Source organism: Lathamus discolor, chromosome 10, assembly GCF_037157495.1.
Source record: "Lathamus discolor isolate bLatDis1 chromosome 10, bLatDis1.hap1, whole genome shotgun sequence".
NCBI classification, from domain to species: domain Eukaryota; kingdom Metazoa; phylum Chordata; class Aves; order Psittaciformes; family Psittacidae; genus Lathamus; species Lathamus discolor.
In genome coordinates this window covers 14,275,100-14,293,161 of record NC_088893.1, presented here as the reverse complement: position 1 = coordinate 14,293,161, position 18,062 = coordinate 14,275,100, and the positions used below count along the sequence as shown (strand labels likewise).

The 18,062-nt window shown below is 42.0% G+C and overlaps 1 protein-coding gene across 1 annotated transcript in view; it reads left to right on the top strand.

Annotated features, from left to right (window-relative positions):
• The window catches only part of GALNT10 (polypeptide N-acetylgalactosaminyltransferase 10), a 79,425-nt gene that overhangs the window by 33,123 nt on the left and 28,240 nt on the right, over positions 1 to 18,062 (top strand). Inside the window, exons 2-4 of the mRNA XM_065690323.1 lie at positions 6,205 to 6,307; positions 7,153 to 7,291; positions 10,921 to 11,087. Coding sequence (XP_065546395.1) covers positions 6,205 to 6,307; positions 7,153 to 7,291; positions 10,921 to 11,087 — 409 coding nt within the window. The remainder of the gene's footprint in view (positions 1 to 6,204; positions 6,308 to 7,152; positions 7,292 to 10,920; positions 11,088 to 18,062) is intronic.

The window sequence follows — 18,062 nt, the reverse complement described above, 5'->3', positions numbered from 1 at the left end:
GCCAGGCACACTGAATAGTGATTAAACAGAAAAATTAAAACTCCATTTTTGTGCATTTGGCGTTTGAGCGCTGATCCATTGCTTTGGCGGCGTGTTAACAGCGTGGTAGACAACAGAAGGGGCTTGTTTACAGCAATCTGTCTAAATCCAGTCTCAATGTATTGCTTAATGTGCCTTTCTGCTTTAAGTCATTTCCAGTTTTTAAAAAATGAAGGATGGAAGCAGGCAGGAGATTAGCTTAAGATATTGCTGGAGAAGTAATCGCTCCTTAGAGGTAAACAACTTCCTATTCTTAAGGAAAAGAAAATGTGCTTGAGCTGAAATAGAACTTATGAGCTTGCCGTAGGAGTTGATGGATAAAATTCAATGGCTTGTGCACTTATATAGCTTGACTACATGATCATAATGAACCCTTCATGCTTTGGAATCTGCTTTTAGCATTGCTGTTTACTACTGACCTTTTCAACAACGTTTTTCAACCTTTTCTTGCAAAATGTGAAGCTGAGGTAGAGCAGAGCAGGTAATTGCAAAGGCAGTAGCCTTGCTGAACTGTTTTATAGGGACAGAAATCCAAATCCATAATGCCAATTTACCCTAATCATGCAGCATTGATAACTTAAATGTTCAAACAATGGTCACTGTGTTCCACTGTTAAAATGCAAATAATGGGGGGGATATGCTGGTGGCTTTGGACAAAAACGTTATGCTTCCTTCTATGCAATTAGAATTAATGAGAAATAAAGGTAAAACTGAAAATCGATAAGAGATAAAGCATTACACAGAAGATGCAGCTCCCTGCAAATGAGATGCTTGTTTAATAGTTAAAGCAAAACTCAGTCCTAGGAAACTCGCTGTGTTTTGCAGATTGCTTAGATATCACAGTCTAGAGCGTCTGTTGAAGGGTATCATCAAGTTTTGTAATTTGCATAATTGAGTCAAATTCCATGCAGCATCCCCGAAGGAAACCACTAAAGAAAGCAACATTCTGGTCCCTGTTTGCTGTGTCTGGATTTCTGGAGCTCAGACGTCCTCTACGAAGAGGAAAAAAAGGAAAGAGGAGGGGGAAGTAAAGCTTCCAAAATAACATCAATGTCAACAGCCTGCCCATTTTCACAATGAGCAAGACTTCTGAGCACATAGATGAGCCCAGGGTGGCATGTTGCCCACAACTTTGCACGCTGCTCCTCTAATGGTGATAACTTGAGCATAAAGATTGCAGTCAAGAATGGGGAAGACAATGTTTTATCATTCATGCTGGCTGGTTTTGGTAGTCTGCTGAAATTAAGTTGGTCTTGAAAGTGTGGTTTTTAACAAGAAATAGGATGCTAATCAGTCTGCTGCAGCTGTACCTTCCCTTTGGGGCTATGTGAATAGTGGGTTCTGGCAAGGTCACTGACGCAGAGACACTGATACTCGTTTTTTGGCCCTGAAAGTCAATCTAATGTTGAGGCACTGTTGACAGAACTTGTCAGTGACTCACAGCAGACTTTTCAGATACGGTGTTTTAATAGCGACCTGCAAAACCAGTGTAAGTGTTATGTGTTTGCTTGCAAGGGATACAGTCAGAAATCCTCCAACCCCTTAACATTTGCTCAAGTTGAATTAAATGTAACGAAGCATTTCTGAATTGGATTGACGAATGTAACTTGTCTGCCCAAGACTAAAAAAGCTCCACAATGCAGCACGTCTGTCATGACCATCTGTAGCTGTGTGTAACTTCAAGATTTTAAAAGCCACTTAGAGAGGTGTCTTGATCCAATAGAGATTAACATGTTTATCTTGTGTGGATCTTGTTTGGCTTTAGTTGTACAGGGCAGTAGCATCATCATGGGCACTGCAGGCAGAGAAACCCTACCCAGTGAGTCACCCTGTGTAGTCCTTACTTTGCTGGTGCCCACATGAAGAAAACTTGGTCCTTGTAAGTCTCCAAGACTGAATGCTCTACAGAGCCTGTTCCTCGGGACTTAAGGATTGATAACTCTTATTCCATGTGTCTCCAGACACTACAGTTGGGAATGATCTGGATAACTGATGCATGCACTCCATAGTTTCCACTCTTGCTTAAAGCTTACAGATTACTCAAGTTTTTCTCTTGACATGTATAACCTGTACAGGGTTTAGCTTAGCCCAGCGCAGAGATGGTTTTGTGTGTAAATTTATTTGGGACTGAGAGAAGTAATATAACTATTTACGAGACTTTCTGCTGTCTGCCTGTGTCATTTGGGCTCTGTACGTAACACAGTGGCAGTCTGTGATTTTTTTCTTTTCTAACAGCAGTGGATGATGGTGTGCTATTGCTCGCTTTCAATATTGCAGTAGCTAGATGGCTTGTGTGTGGTTGTTGCTTGCTCTGGAGGTATTTAAATACATGTTGCTGATGTGCAGCAAAAGCCTCACCAGTTTCTATCATGCAGGTTACAAGTCACCTGCCATTCGATTTAACCCCTGGCTTCATGGGGCTTGGCACAGGGTGCTGGGTTACCATGTGCACAGTAGGTGTTGCAAGGCTCAGTCACACTGTGCATTTCTCCTTTTAGATCTGTTCCTAGACACTCTTACAACGCTTTCCTCTTCAGTGGTGGGTGGGATTTCTGGAGTAACTGCCAGTAAGGGGTTTGCATGTGTTGAATCACAGCTAGCAGCAGAAGGGATAACGGCATTGTAAACTCTTCCTGGTGTGCTCTTTCACTCTAGAGTGCTGTAAATAGGAGACAAAAGACACTTAAAATACTGAGGATTCAAACCTGCCAGCTGTTCCCATGCCCAGTATGACACTTGTGCACAAGCCTAGTGCTCAAAGTTGGCAAAGCTCTCTTGGCAAGGAGGTGCTCTGGTCTGCAAGAGCTTTCCAGGACTTTCCCTGGCAGGGGAGTATCCTACAGAGGAAGCTGTGTGGTGAAACAGGCCTGAAAAGCAGGGATATTGAGAAACAGAGGCAAAAATCTCATGGAAAGGTTGCGTGCTCTGTGGGTTATTCAGTGGGGATGATGGGGAGGTTGGAATTCCATCAGGAAAACTAGAACCCGCTGTGGTGGCCAGACCAGTTGATGTGTGGACGGTTGTAGCACAGGCGCCTGCTTCCTGGTGCTGAAAGTTGGATCTATTTTACACAAAAAATAACCAAGCTGCTGCTGCTTCTGCTGCCTGTCACGCAGCTCTCAGCCAGACCTGCTCACGTCAGCTACCAAAGTCACATGTAGTTCGCATGAATTCACTCGCCTGAGCATTAGGTCAGACAGAGCCATGGATAGATGCTGGAGTTGGGTTTCCTGCCCTTTGCCCTCACTGTGCTCTGTCACCACACCCCAAGGAAGCATCTCGAGCACCTCTGCTCACACCCACTGAGTCAGAGCAGCAGCAGCCTCCGGCAGTGAGCAAACACCAGGTTTCTGTCTGGTTTTGGCATATACCGTGGCTGGTTTTCAAGGTGCTCTGTGGTCATGTTGCTGATGTCAGCTTCAGATTGACCCAAGGACTGAGCAAAATGCTTAGGTTTTCTCCTAGGTGCTGTTGTCTGTTGTGTTCAGTTTGTCCTCCCGTCTGGTTCCTGGCCTCACACATTCATCACGATGTTTAGCAGTACTCTTACATTATGAGCCGGTAGAAATTCACATAAGACCATTGGTGTTTAATGGGACGGTTACAAAACCACAAAGCAGGCTAAGCATTTTAGTTTGATATTTATATTTGGTGAATTCAAGTGAACCCTTCCAGAAAGAGATGGTTTTCATCACAGCACTGCTGCTCTGGGGCTGCACTTACCTTCTCCTGTGTAATGGGAATCAGTGAGGCTTTTGTAGTGCCTCTCATGAAACCTCTTTACCTTGCCAAATGCAAGTCCTTCAGCACATGCAGTCAGAGGTGACCTGAAGACACTGGGTTGCAGGTGGTGATCTTCAGTTTATGTCCTGATAGAGGTGCAGAATGACATTCAGGAAGGTACACTGCCATTCTGTGCTGTAACAGAAATAGAGATTTAGAAGAATAGAGTTCATGTACTAAAGGGGCAGTAATTAACAACATAGAAATGAGCTATTGCTTTTGATTCATCTAATTTCATCAGAGGAAAATAAAAGCTAATAAAGATGAAGAAAATTGAGGAGTCATGGGGTAAATAATTAGAAATTGAGAACACAATCTAAATCTACCTCTACTGGGATTTCTCTTAAAGTGGTCGCTTTTCTTCTGGCCTTTCCTGCTAACCACCCTTTGTGGCAGTTGTCTGGTTTTTGCCACTGTTAACCACATCCCATAGTGTGGTCCTGCTCTTCCTGTGCTGCCCCAAGAGTTCCTTTAGTCCTGTCTCCCTGCATCATAATATCCTTGTTAGCTCCATGTGGCACAAGCGGAAGCTCCTCAGTACTTGTTCACATCATGTGCTAGCTATAATCATTCTATGATTCTGTGTAACTGACTTCTTGTCCATCCCGGGTGCCCATCAGCTCTCCTTCAGTGAAAATAAAATGGAATAGCCGGGAGCAGGAAGGGGAATGCTCTGAATATTGGTGTTACTTAAGTGATGTGTGTAACTGAGTGTCTGGTTTCATGGATGAAACCTGACTTCTGCCAGGTATGTCACCATCTGCAAAATGTTCAGAAGCCAAGCGTAAATCATGGTATGATCTGTGATTGAAGCATCTAATTGGGTTTTTTCCCATGTAAGAGATTGTAAATCGAATAAAAGTTCTAATGGTTCAGAAGCCAGATATTAGTCAGATTGAGCTCTCTTGCTACTAGACCACTGGTTTATTACCCTTAGGCATGGTAATACAACCAGCACAGCTCAAGGGTATCATGCAGTTCCTTTGCTAAGGAACTAGACAAAGCAGAACGTGTACCTGTGTTCTGCCACTGTAGTTCACTTTGACATTTTAGCTGAAACCTGTCTTCAATGATAATTTCGTAAGATCAAACACAGGGCTTCCTTCCCACTGACTGTTGTAGAATAGGGGTGATGCGCTGGGGATAATCTGCAAAGCCTTTGCAGGAAGGTTCACCAGAGCTTGTCTGTCAGCGTGCAGTGAGGTAAACTGGTGCCTTGGAATAACAAGTAAAATGTCCAAATCTCCTATTTTTCCAAGTCAAATCTAGGCATGAAAGCTAAGAGTTTGTAATTTAACTAGTCAGGCAAATAACGGCTGTGTCCCAGATGCTGAGATTCCTGATAGCCCTGCAAAGGTTACTATGCCAACCATTGCTTTTTGGTGGTGGTTTGGTTTGATTGACCCATTAATGAGACTCTAAAACTCTTGCCCTCCAAGGAAGAAAGCTGCTTTTTCTTTCTAGGAAGTTCTAGCCTGTGGAGTTTTCTCTGCAGGTCACAAGGAATTAAAAGGGGAAAACCGCAGCATTCTTTGTGTAGCTACATCTGCAGTAATGATACTACAAATGGCTTCTGTTTGTACTCTGCCAGCATATTACAACATAATTGAAAACTCGTTTTTGGAGGTGTTATCTTCTTGACTCTAAAACTTACTTAGATACACTATATATATATATATATATATATACACATAAGTGTGTTTGTGTGTGTGTATATATATATGTATATATATATGCCCTTGGATTTGGGGGGTGTCTGTATTTGAAATGTGTCATGGTTTTTGTTCCACACTAGTCTCTTTGATCCTGAATTTACTCCATCTTTCATTTGCTAACGTGTTTCCAAAGCACCTGTTGCCTTTGAATTCCAGGAACAACATCACAAAAAGAGGAGCTTTAGTGGTGTTCAGTGGAGGCTCCTGCCTTGTGTAGAATTTGCTTTTAAGTTGAGCAGCAAGAGTCTTAATAAATGACCTTCTAAATCTTATTTTGATTTTATTCAGGTATAGGAGTGTGCTCATTAATAATGATTCCAGCAGTAGGTCTCCCATTACAGCTTTTTTGTTAATTAAAAAGGATGTAAGATGTACTGGATGTTTCCAAAATGAAAATGGGAGGTTTTAATAGATTCACTGATTAAGAATACTGGTCCGCATACGTGATGGTGCTGTGAAGAAAGCATCACTTGACAGCTATAGATAAAGTACTGTTCTAAGGCAAGAAAACTTGCTTCCTTCCTCACTCCTTTCAGGTTAAAAACTACTTATTTGTGATGGTTTTACCCTAAGGAAGATGTTTAATCTCCTCTTACAGGAAGGGGAGGCTGTTAAGGAAACGTTTCACATGTTGTGTATGTAATACATCCAATCTTTTGTTTAAAAGGTATCATACGTGAGGCAAAAGAAAGACCCTTACTTTGGTGATGGTCAAAGGAAAAAGGACTGGCATAACAAAGAAGCTATAAGGAGGGACTCTGAGCGTGTAGGTAAGACTCCTGTTAAGAATGTTTTAATGCACGCTGTTAATTAGTTTGGTTTTATTTGGTAGGTTGAGTGCAGAACAGCATAGTCAACCTCAGGGTCAAGATGTTCTTGACATGATGCAACAGCTATTGTGTGTTAATCCCAGTTAAAGCCTGTTTCCCAAACTCCACAATAACCATTTTGAGGTGAAAATATCTTGGTAACATTTTGCTATTTTTAGGATAAGTGCAACATGATTTTTTAAAAACCTATCAAAAAATGTGTGTCTGCACCTTTCCCAAGCATGGGAGATGCAGAAAGGAAGAAGAGGAGTAAGAAAAATGTTCTAAATTATAACTTATGCAGGTTTTACTCTGTATTTCTGGGTTTTGTCTCACATTGCATAAAAGACCTATTTTGAATGTCACAGCATTACACTGGTGTGTCTGCAGTGTCTGCACCTCCCCTGTGCAGGAGCTCAGGTTGTTAAATATACATATCCATCTGTGCTGAAGAAAGCAATAGTGATGAGGTATTTAAACCATATGCATTCTTTCTGCAGTGAAGCAAAAAGCATTCTATAGATTCTCCACAGTGTTGCCATAGCCCCTTCATCTGTTTCTGATGTTAGAGGGAAGACTTTTAGCTTCCATGATTTGCACAGCTGAGTGGTTTGTAGCAAAACTGCTTATCAAACAAAATGGTTAGGTTGGCACGGTTGCCCCAGTGCTAAGTATGACACAGAGCTCAAAACTAATTGAGGAATTCTCCAAGGGCTATGACTGCTTTTCTTCTGATATATGGATTAATTTCTGGCCAGTTAAGCACCAATTAGTAGTAACGATGCCTGTTTCCTTTCTGTCTATAGGAAATGGAGAACAGGGAAAACCTTACCCAATGACTGATGCAGAGCAAGTGGACCAGGCATACAGGGAAAATGGCTTTAATATCTTTGTGAGTGATAAAATTTCTCTGAATCGTTCCCTTCCAGACATCAGACATCCAAAGTGAGTATATAGTTCACATGTCTATGGATGAAAGTTTACAAGCCCTAAATTGCCATATCTGCAGAAGTGCGCTCTTTTTTTATGACGGCCTCTTGTACCCTTTGTTCATCAAATACAGTCCTTTCACAGCTGAGTCCTGCTGTCTCCTTAATAAAGGGCAGTGTATAGTAGTTGCAACGGGAAATAAAGGAGACTCAAGATTTGAGTACTCAATTATGTATGAAGAGTTTTATCAGAAAGCCTTCTGAGTTGTGGGTCAGTTTCTTAGACATCTTCCTCGTAAAAACCTCATCAGGGTTTACAAGGAGAAACTGGTTCCAGTTGAATGCTACCTTTTGAGTTCATCTATTTTAGGACATTATCCTTTTGGATGGTGTCAAACTGGATTTTGTGCAAGCCAGAGGGAGATTTTCATTATCAAAAGTGCTTCAGTTGGGACTTAACCCTCTTCATACAAAGCTGAGAGGCTTTTAAATACTGTTTGTGCAGTTGTTAATCTGAAAGCGTTGTTAGACATTTGAATGGAGGCTTGTTTTGTGTGAAGCCCCTTTTATCGCAATTTAGTGAATCTGAATTCAACATCTCCTTTATTCGTGAGATATGATTTCCAGAAGTCAGGTTTTATAATTTATTAACTGCACATTTGAGAGATTACCTCTTCAGCTGCCACAGCAAACTAATCAAATACACTGGCTTGACACCCTTTCTCAGTATATGCTCATAAACCAGAGTAGTGAGTATAGCTCCATAAATATTTTAGGCATGCAGCTGAAATATTCAAACATAGAGATAAATCAGGTGACTGAAGATTCTTGTTGATCAGCCCATGCTGTAGGAAATACAGTTTGAGTTTGCTAACCTAACTTATACCTGGCCTCCATTTATAGGAGCTGCCATGGGCTCTGAGAATTTAAACATCAGACGCTGCCAGTATTTCCTCATCTGAGGATGTAATATATTGCCTCACACATATTCCCCATTGTTTCCCAAAGTTGCTGACTCCTCGTTGCTAATTCTGCTATTTAAAGTCTTTTAAAACATGAAACTTCTGACTCCAGTCCCCAGTTAAAATTAATAAGTAAAGTGTCTGGGGCACCAAAGACTTAAGCTGTGATTAATGGTGCTGCTGCAGCTGGTTTGCTTGTTGCTTGACACATTCTTTCCCCCAGTGTAGTGAGTTATAATTGTGGAAGTCTCAAGGAGAGCATAAACAGCGTGTGTACAACGGATGCTGGGATTAGCTGGGCAGGGAGTAGGGCTACGTGTAATGGAGATTTGCTGTAAAGGAATTCATGACTGAAAAGGTCTGTTGTGCATTGCCCAGGCCCATTAAATAACATACACTTGAAATGGTGTGGTTTGTGTTATCTGGGAGGTTGATGAGGGTAATTTATAATGAAGTTAGGCTGAGACAAAGTCCATAAGGAGCATTCTAGAAGGAAGAGAGCTGTGTTTTAGAGGACTTACTTTACCTAGACTTTTATGTATGGTAAGAGATAATACACTTTCTCTTCTGGAGATGTGCCTGCAGACAGCAGGGTGTGTAAGCAGAAGGTGATGTCAGGGAAACAGCAGCATCTGTCCTGTCCTATGCTTTGGGAACACAGTTGGGATTCTCCCCAACAGCTGACATGGATGGGGGAGAACAAAAAGGAAGCCAATGTGTTTTCTCTCATCATAGATGGTTAGTGTGGACCCTTTATATGCCAAATAGCGTCACCTTTGCTTTCTGCTAATCCTGGGAATCACGCCTGGGGAAGGGCATGTACTGGATCTCCCTGGTACACATATATGTTTGTTTCAACAGTTATGTCTGCTAACATTTTCTTTAAGTGCTTCTGGGGTTTTTAATATTAAATACTAATTTTGCAGGTCTTGTAAAGCAATTGTAGATGTGGTAGCTGGAGGGAAACAATTTCTCTTCATGCTTAATGGATAAACTTCATAGCTGAAGTTTCCTAGTTGTTAAAGTTAGTCAGAAAATGAGAATTCCAGTTCAAGAAGAGTTAGGAGATATTTGAGGGCTATTGTTTCATATTGGAACAGAAGTATAGGTAGTAGCTGTCCTGGAAAGAAGGCTAAGATTGCAATGCCAAGGGTTGGATGACAGCAGTCCATGCAGCTTCATTTTGCATCTTGCATCTGTGCATTGCAGCCATAGTCTGCAAGCGCTTGGCAGCACCCCAAAGCAATTCATTAGACACAGAATAAGCTACTGTCCTTTCACACAGACACCAGAGTAACTTCCTGTAAGCACATATTTATTTGTATAACATAGGTGCATCCTTCCCCATTCCCTGAGAAAAGTACCTGGGAAAAGCTGCATTGCCAGAGCTGCTTTCCTTCTCATCTGCCTTTCCAGGGAGCCGGGGGGGGAATCACTGTGTGCATGCTGTGCTATGCTGTGATTTCAGTACTGCTGTGCACACAGTGAAAGCCTTGCTGAGCGCCTGGCATGGGAAAGCCTGCAAATCAGTGCTTCTACAGTGCTAATGCAAGAGGTGCAGTGTTGGGGCAGGGCACGGAGAGCAGTATGTTTGCTCTATGGCTTTAGATGTTACCTGTTTAACAAGGTTCAAACTCCACTTAGGGCCGCACATGCAGGGAAAATAAACAATGCACTTCCTGCTGCAGTTTGAGCTTTCTTCATGAAGCTGCCTTGAAAACACCCCCATAAAGCAAGGGAATGTTACTTCAAAATGAAGATTAATGCTGTGGGGAAATACCCCCAAATTCAAGGGTTTCGTATGGGCTCTCTGCAGACAACTCTCCAGCTTTATTTAAGTTCTACTGTGCTTTATGTCCAGAGTCCGCCTTCTCCACTTCGGTCTGTAGAACTGATCCTGTGTGTCAGACAAGACATGCTGAAAAATGGGAAGGCAAGATTGATTGCTTAGGAAAATTGAACTGAATAATTGTATCTCGTGACAAAGGAAGCCTTTGGTAGAGGCTGGAGGTAGATCTGTTACTGAGTGAGGTGGGTTCCTGTATTGAGCAATTCTTAGTGTGCGATTATCCTATCTCTTCAGTGTGTTGTGAACACTGTCTTGAACTCTGGGACTGATCAGGAAAGGTGCTGTCATACAAAGTCTTTACTTCCTGCAGGTTCTCTTTAAAAAAGACTATTAAAATTGGATGACAGTTACATATGTGATTAGAGGACTTTGCTTCCCAAAAAGATGGGAATAATGAGCTAAACCAATGTACTGATAATGCCTTCATGGAATGCATTTGACTTCTGAAACAACTTTATAGAAATTCCTTTTCCTAGTGATTTTTGAGGCATAAGGACAGTGAAACAAATATTTTAGAGACTTCTGTATCTTAAGCAATAACTGGAGCTTCTTTTAAAAGCAGCTTCAGCACCTGATAGATCAGTGTAACTTTCTGTGTTGCTGAGCGTCACTGGCCGTTAACAGTCCCCGCTCCATATGAAATTCTCTATTTTCTTTCCTGGTAGACTAGATCAGGGCACTACTGGCTTGAAAGTTGGTGGGGTTGTTTTTTTTCCCCAAGCATTTTGCATCAATCTGGGGAGTAAAGAATGCACTAAGTTACTTGATGGTAATTCATATGGAAGTGTTGGTGGGTTTTGGCACTGCCTTTTGACTTCCTCTGTTTATGTCCAGCTGCAAGAATAAGCTGTACCTGGAGAAGCTCCCGAACACCAGTGTGATAATACCATTCCACAATGAAGGATGGTCTTCCCTCCTCCGGACAGTGCACAGTGTCCTAAACCGCTCCCCGCCTGAGCTGATAGCAGAGATAGTGCTGGTGGATGACTTCAGCGACAGAGGTATGACCATTTGTACGTAACTTCACCATGCCTACCTACCTGTGCTTACCTACCTAAGAAATCAATTCCCCTGCAAATATGTGTATAATAACTTAAGCTTTTTACTTGCCAACAGCACAGCTCAGGTAAAACTCAAGTTCCATATTCAGTTTGTGCTGATTTAGCTGCTGATGGAATAGGCTATCCTACATTTTGGGCAATGCGAATAAACAGGGAAGCTGGTTTTAATATTCTGCTAAGGACCTGTATAGCCCTTAACACTTAACCCCAGGATTAAACATTTGAAGCTTAGAATAAAATACAAAGTGGGGAACAGCTCACTCCTCACATTCTGCATTATTTTTCTAGACACAGAAAATGGTAAAAGAAGCCTTGATAATAAAAGGTTTCCACCTTGACTGCCTATGATTTGACTTTTCTCCTGAATTTTGTGCTCCTGAAAAGTAAATCTGCAACATCCAAAGCTTTGACTGCTCTCACTTGCTGACTAGCTTGCACCTACACTCTTTATTTTGTACGGCATTGCCAGGAGTAGTCACTTTGGATTGGATGTAAGTGCTATGTGTAAAGATGTGTAGTCAGTGTCATAACACATCACCACAAATGAAACAACCACTTATAATTGCAGCAGCAGTGTGTAGATGTAGTTGCTGAATTTACTTGTTCTGTAGCAGAAAGGCAAGGGATTTTTTTTCTCAGACATTTAAATGCTATGTGATATAATTAAGCTAGACATTGTCTTGTAGTTTGTGCCCTTGCTAGGGTGAAAAAGGCAATCAAGTGGAGGAGGAATGAATGCCTCGATCATGTAGACACTGCATAGCTAGAAAGATCACATGGGAAGTCCTCTGAAGTAGCTGGTGATCTCCTGTGCTGAGAAGGGTGCAGTGACTTCAAGGGGTTTTGACTGAATCCAGCAACTCTAGTTTCTCCTTTAAAATTAGTAAGACTATTCAGCTTTCTGAGCTGCAGAGTTCAAGAGTTGTGCCACTGACATTACTCAACTGGGGGAAAGAGCTCTCTACACAAATGCTAAGGGACACACCTCCAAAAATCTGGCATGTAGGATGCTCCTAAAATGAGCTTGAAAACAAGCTTGTGAGTATTCAGTGTTCTGACCTATACTGACTTCCAAATAAGCGCCACGCAACAGCTATAGTATTTGTTCTAAAGTACATCTCTAGTTTGCAAGCAAGACATGCTGGTTTGCGCAAATCAGTGTTATATGAAATAAGTATTTATTTAGAGGATTTTCAGACTAAGCTGGGGAGGGGGGAAAACCCAAACCCCCTCCTAACAAGGTTTCTTTATTGCTATTCAGTCTAGAAGCAAACTAGACAAGCTCGTGCTCTAATCACAGCTGAACTGTACAAGCAGGTTTCTTTTGAGAGAAGTGGGAGGAATGAAATCTGGTTTCCTGTGCATCTATTTTCCTTGCTCTCTAAATGTGCTCTTCTGACCAGGCAAAAGAGAGCAAGCTCTCCTGGCTCCCCATGCTTGCTCCTCGTCAGTCTGTACACGTGCTGTTCATCCAGCTTGCTTTTGCTGTGTTCCACCTGCCTCTGATAAGATGCAAGCTCTTTTCCGTCAGTCATCTATCTTTCATCAGGAAGTAGCTGAGATTAATTTGTGTGCAGCATCTATTTATAGATGGTTATAAAAGACTACCGGTGTTGGACAGTGAGCTAAATTGTCAAGGGAAGAGAATGACACACAGGCAAAGAGAGTGCTACTAGAACTTTTTGGTTTAAACAAGTGTTTTTCCTGCTTGCTCAGTTGATCTCTGCTTATTGGGACAATTACTGGTTAGGATGAACACTTTTCCTTCGCTGCCAGTTCTGTATTTACAGTGTACTGTTTCCTGCTGGCTGCTGCTCCTTTACCAGTAGTCAGTGTTCTTCCTTAACTACACTGGGGTTGGCTTCCATATCCCTCTTTAGGTTTAAATAGATCCTTAGTCTTTTAGTGGTGGTCTTGGCAGTCCTGGGGTAATGGTTGGACTTGATGATCTTAAAGGTCTTTTCCAACCTGGTTGATTCTATGATTCAGGAGGCTGTTAGGTTCTAAACACGTGATCTTGACTTGAAAGGCTGTTGGTTATGAATCTCTGGGTTTAATTTATCCATTGTATTAATTCAAAAATAAAAACCCCAAGCCTAACACTTCAGTCCAATAGCTGAGAATTGATAATTCATCAAACTGAGCTGCATGAAGGAGAAGAGACTCCAGGAAAACTTTCACTTTGCATGTTACGTGTTTGAAAAGGGCACGTTCTTGGATTTGGACTGCTGTGGTTGTTTCTCATGAATAATTTGGGTGAGGGATAAAAACACTGTCCAAGCTGATGGTTGTCACTGCTGTGCCACAGAACTGGTGAGCAGCAACAAGAATGAGGACACATTGCAAGGTGCAATGCTGTGCTTCTGTTTCAAATGCTAGACCCACAGATCTGTTACAGCATCTATCTTCTAAAATTATAGAATCACTGTTGGACCTAGACATAGTAGAGGCCACATTTGAGATCAGAGAGGCATAGTATGAACAGTAAATGTCAGCTTCTTCCCCAAAGACATCAGTAAATAGTCATCATAAACTCCAGTGAAGAGCAAAAGATGAAAAGGATAATCGCTCAATAAAAATCTGCTATTAATTCTTCTATCGAGAGGTTACCCTGACAAGATAAAGTACCAGATACACTCTGCTGTATCTTATGATGGCCTTTCACTTGAGGGTTGTCTAAACCTCTGTCTTAAAGGCCAGACCTCCAGCGCTTTAATAACTCTTCAAGAACCTGGCTTTCCCTGGCAAGGAGACTACATTCCTCTTGCTAGCATTTCTTGTGTACTGACCTGTGCTGGGGTTAAATGTACTGGGCTTTGCTGAGCTGCCCTCAAGGTTCTGTTAGTGTTGTGCTCTTGTTCTGCCCTGGTCTCTGTAGGTGGAGATGTTAGTGCCAGTCCATCAGCCTCTTTCATCTGTGCTTCTCATACGTGGAGAATCTTTGCTAATGACAGAGTAAGTATGGAAACCTGACTGCTGCATGCACTGGTGTGTTTTTGACAGATGTTACTTTCATATGGTTTTCATCTGTTTTTAAGCTTGAGAGTAAGGAATTTCGGGTGTGATGACAAAGAAGGTAGAGGAGTTGGCGAGCGAAGTGATAGGGGAGTGAAGATAGATGTGTGTGGTCTGCAGCATACCTGAGAGGCAGCTGGGTTGCTTTGCATTATTGCAGCTCTCGGACAGATGAATCATCATCTGGAAGTGTCAACAGCCATTTATTTCTTAATTTGTTTGAGAGAAACAATAGTGTGACCTTTAGCAATAAACATTTTTCAACCAGAAAAGGCTGTCCTGATGACAGCGAATCTTAACAGCCGGCAGCAAAAGCTTTGCGAGCTGTGTTTTGGAATTGCTTTGTATTTGAAAAATCACATTGTGCTGGAACAACTTGCCCTCTGGAATTCTTTTCTGCATGCCTGTAATATAATGCAAATGATCAAAATCCAACCTTCAAACAAATTTAGGGTTGGATTCCACACAGGCCACAGTGCTCTGGGAATGGCTGCCTGTCGGTTGGGTCAGGGTGATGCAGTACAGTGGAGGCATCTAGTTGGCTTTGAGGTGCCGACCATGTCACCTCCAGCAATTGTATTTGCTGATGCTTGGTTCTTTCTTTATGGGGATTCCCTTCTTAGGTTGGATTAAAAGTTCCTTAAAAGAAGCTGCTTTCCAGCATGTGCACATGTTGGTCACAACAGAGTAAATATTGTGAGGCTGTTTTCTACTTTCTCTGATAGTCGATATTACCAGTGTAGCATTCCTATGAAGATTGCTGTAACAGCTTATGCTTTTTTCCTCACTAACTTAGTTGGAATGTCTGTGATAGAAGAACTTTATTCTCCTGGGCATAAGCATTTGAAGACAACTGTAGGGATTTAATGTGCAGAAGAATATAGGTTGTATTGAAGAAGGAGGCACTAATTCAACAGACTGTTGCTGGACAGTAAGAATGAACCTGCCTGGCATTGCCTGCCTCTTCCTGCATGCTACTGGGAACTGCTGAAGACCCACAGACTGACCTCCAGGGATTAACTTGAGCTGTTTGAGGGTGGTCCAGAATAGCACCTACCCGTCTGGGTAGGAAGAAATCAGAATGCAGTACATGTGAAGTACGATGTTAGAATTCCTGATCATAAAAGATGCTTAGCTATGGCAGTCATGTGTGGATTTGTGGCTTCACTTTTCATTTCTATAGCTATTCTTCAGTTCCTATCTCAGTTAAATTAAGCCTTTTCATAATGTTGGCTTGCAGAGTACTAATTATATCCCTCTGAGCTTGCTGTTACCAGAATGGCTTTAAGTAAACTGAAATGTGTTTTTCATGTGTATCGGTTTTCTCCTGGGGACTGTCAGATGTGAAATTTGTTTGCTTTTTGATTATTTAATTACCATGCAGCAGAGTGGTAAGTGGGTTTTATTATATCATAGAAACAGGAGGAGGGGAAGAGAAGTTGAAATGCAGGTCCGTTTGTAACACTGCAGGTTTCTGTACCGGCTCTAAAGGCATTTTATTATTGATAGCAGGCAACAGACAAAGCAGTTCCTGATTCTTCAGGGTCTCTGTCAGTCCATAGACCTACAGCCTGAATCCAGGTGTGAGAAACTGAGCTGTCCTCCTCTAATTTCTGTCTTGTATGAAATAGATTGCTGGTCTCCGTCTAGTTCTTGTAGTCTATGGACACCTCTGTTGTATAAGCTTTGTGTTTGCATGAATAAACATGCTGTCCTCTTTCTCTTGCTAGATAAATTAATAGCCTTTAGCTGAAGGAACCGAGGGCAGAGGATGGCATACTTTGTCTGTGCAGGGTGCTTGTCTAAATGTTGTTTGCTTTTCACCTGATATACATAATTGGTAGCTCTGTACAGCAGTGGAACATCAAGTATGTACTGCTGCTGGGTGAGAGACAGAAGTCAAACTCTCCTCTCTCGTGTCTGTTTTGGAGAAGAGATCTCTTTCAGGTGGAGGCTGGACTGGCACACATACAGAATCACAAATACCTGAGGTTGGAAAGGATGTCCAGGGATCATCCACCCCAACCCCTCTGCTCAGCTACAGCAGATTTCTCCATTTTGTTCACTCAAGACTTGAAAATCCCTAAGGATGGAGACCCTGTAATGAAATCTGGGTAACCTGTTCTGTTCAGTCACTGTTAGTGACTTAGCTTAAACAAAAGGAAATGTTTAAACAGTATTTCCTGTACTTCCAGTTGTGTCCAAGGACACCCAGGTCCTTTTCTGCAAAGCTCCATGCACCAGTCAATGCGGGTGCATGGGGTTGCTCATCCCCAGGCACAGGAATATGTATTTCCTTTGTAGAATTTAATGAGCTCCTTCTGGCCCATTTCTCTTGCCTGTCCAAGTCCCTGTGAGTGGCACATCAGCTGTGCCTCCAGGCTTGTATCATCTGCAGACCTGCTGAGGGTGTGCTCAGCCCTGTCATCCAGGTCTTGAATGAAGATGTGCAGTGATATTAGCCCTGATATTGGCCCCTGGGGTGCACAGTGATGGTCCAGGCCTCCAGCTCAGCTTGGTGCTGCTGATTACAACCCTTAGAGCTCACTTTTCCAACTGCCTCACTGACTGTTTATCTAGCTCAGATTTCATCACTTTGTCCGTAAGGATGTTATGGGAGGCAGTGATTAAAGTCAGGATGCTTTTTATAGGTAAGAAAACAAAAGTGAGGGAATCCAAACATATTGGAATAGTAGACCTAGTAAGATGGGCTGTGTGAGCATCCTGCATGCCCCAGTGCCATAATTCCTTTGTCAAGTGACCAAAAGGCATAACTGCCTTGGGAGCACTGATACCTCTAAAACTTACACTAATTGTTTGGATTTGTATTTACCTGGAGCAAACAGACATGTATTTTTCAGTACTCTCTTTAATGTAAAGCATGGCAGGGTTTTTACTTTTCATCCTTGCAGCAATCGAATATACTGAATTCAAGACATTGTAAACTTCTTGTGTGCTGGAAGGCTGTGACTTAATTGCTGAATGTTATTTAAAAGAAACATCCTACCACATACCTGGATTAGCTGTGTACAGAGAGGAGAATGTACGTACCATACAAGTGGTTCAGAAGTGCTTTGGGATTATCCTGTGGCTTAGCTTGGCAGAAGTCAGTGGCTGTGCTTGTATTTCATATAAAAGTCATGTTTCATCATTCAGTTGTTTGCATATTGACTGACAGCCTGTTCTTACTCATCTTTAAGACTACATCTGTTTAAATGACCGTATTTTAGAACAACTGTTGTCTCCAGTTGAAGAATACCGCAGCATCCGTCGTCATCTCTAAAGCACAATGTTACATGCAAAGCACTATGTTGATACAGTAATAAACCTGAATGTGGCAGCACTGAAAACGCTGCATTCTCCAACCATAAGGATTGTTCTGGAAGTGTGAACCCAGCTGGGCCATCTGCCTTACAGCACTGTGTGTCCATACAGTGCAATATGTGAGGATTTACCATCCTTCTTACTGTAACCAGTCAAAATCTGTGTCTGTGACTGGGAGGCAGGAACAGTTTCATCTGAATTACTTGAATACGTTTAACCCAATATAACAATGACATTTGCAAAGCCAACCTTCTGGCTTTTAGGTTAAACACAGTATAATTTAGGGTGTTAGAAGCATTACAAACTTGGGTATAGTTGGCTTTGAGGAGAAAATTCTGTTATAAGCAAGGTTATGGGATCTCATTTTCCCTTGGTGGGGCTGTTAGGGAGGTTCTGGTTTTCAGAACCTTCATCTTTCTTCCAGGATGGCCGTTTCTTTGAGCCTTATTTTAATTCTTGAAAATTATGCTTATTTAGGAGCCCGGAAAATATTTGTTCAGCCATTTCAAAATCTTTCCTATTCTTTCCCCACTTTTACTCATTTTTTTCCTTCGCTGCGTGTTTTCAGCAGGACTT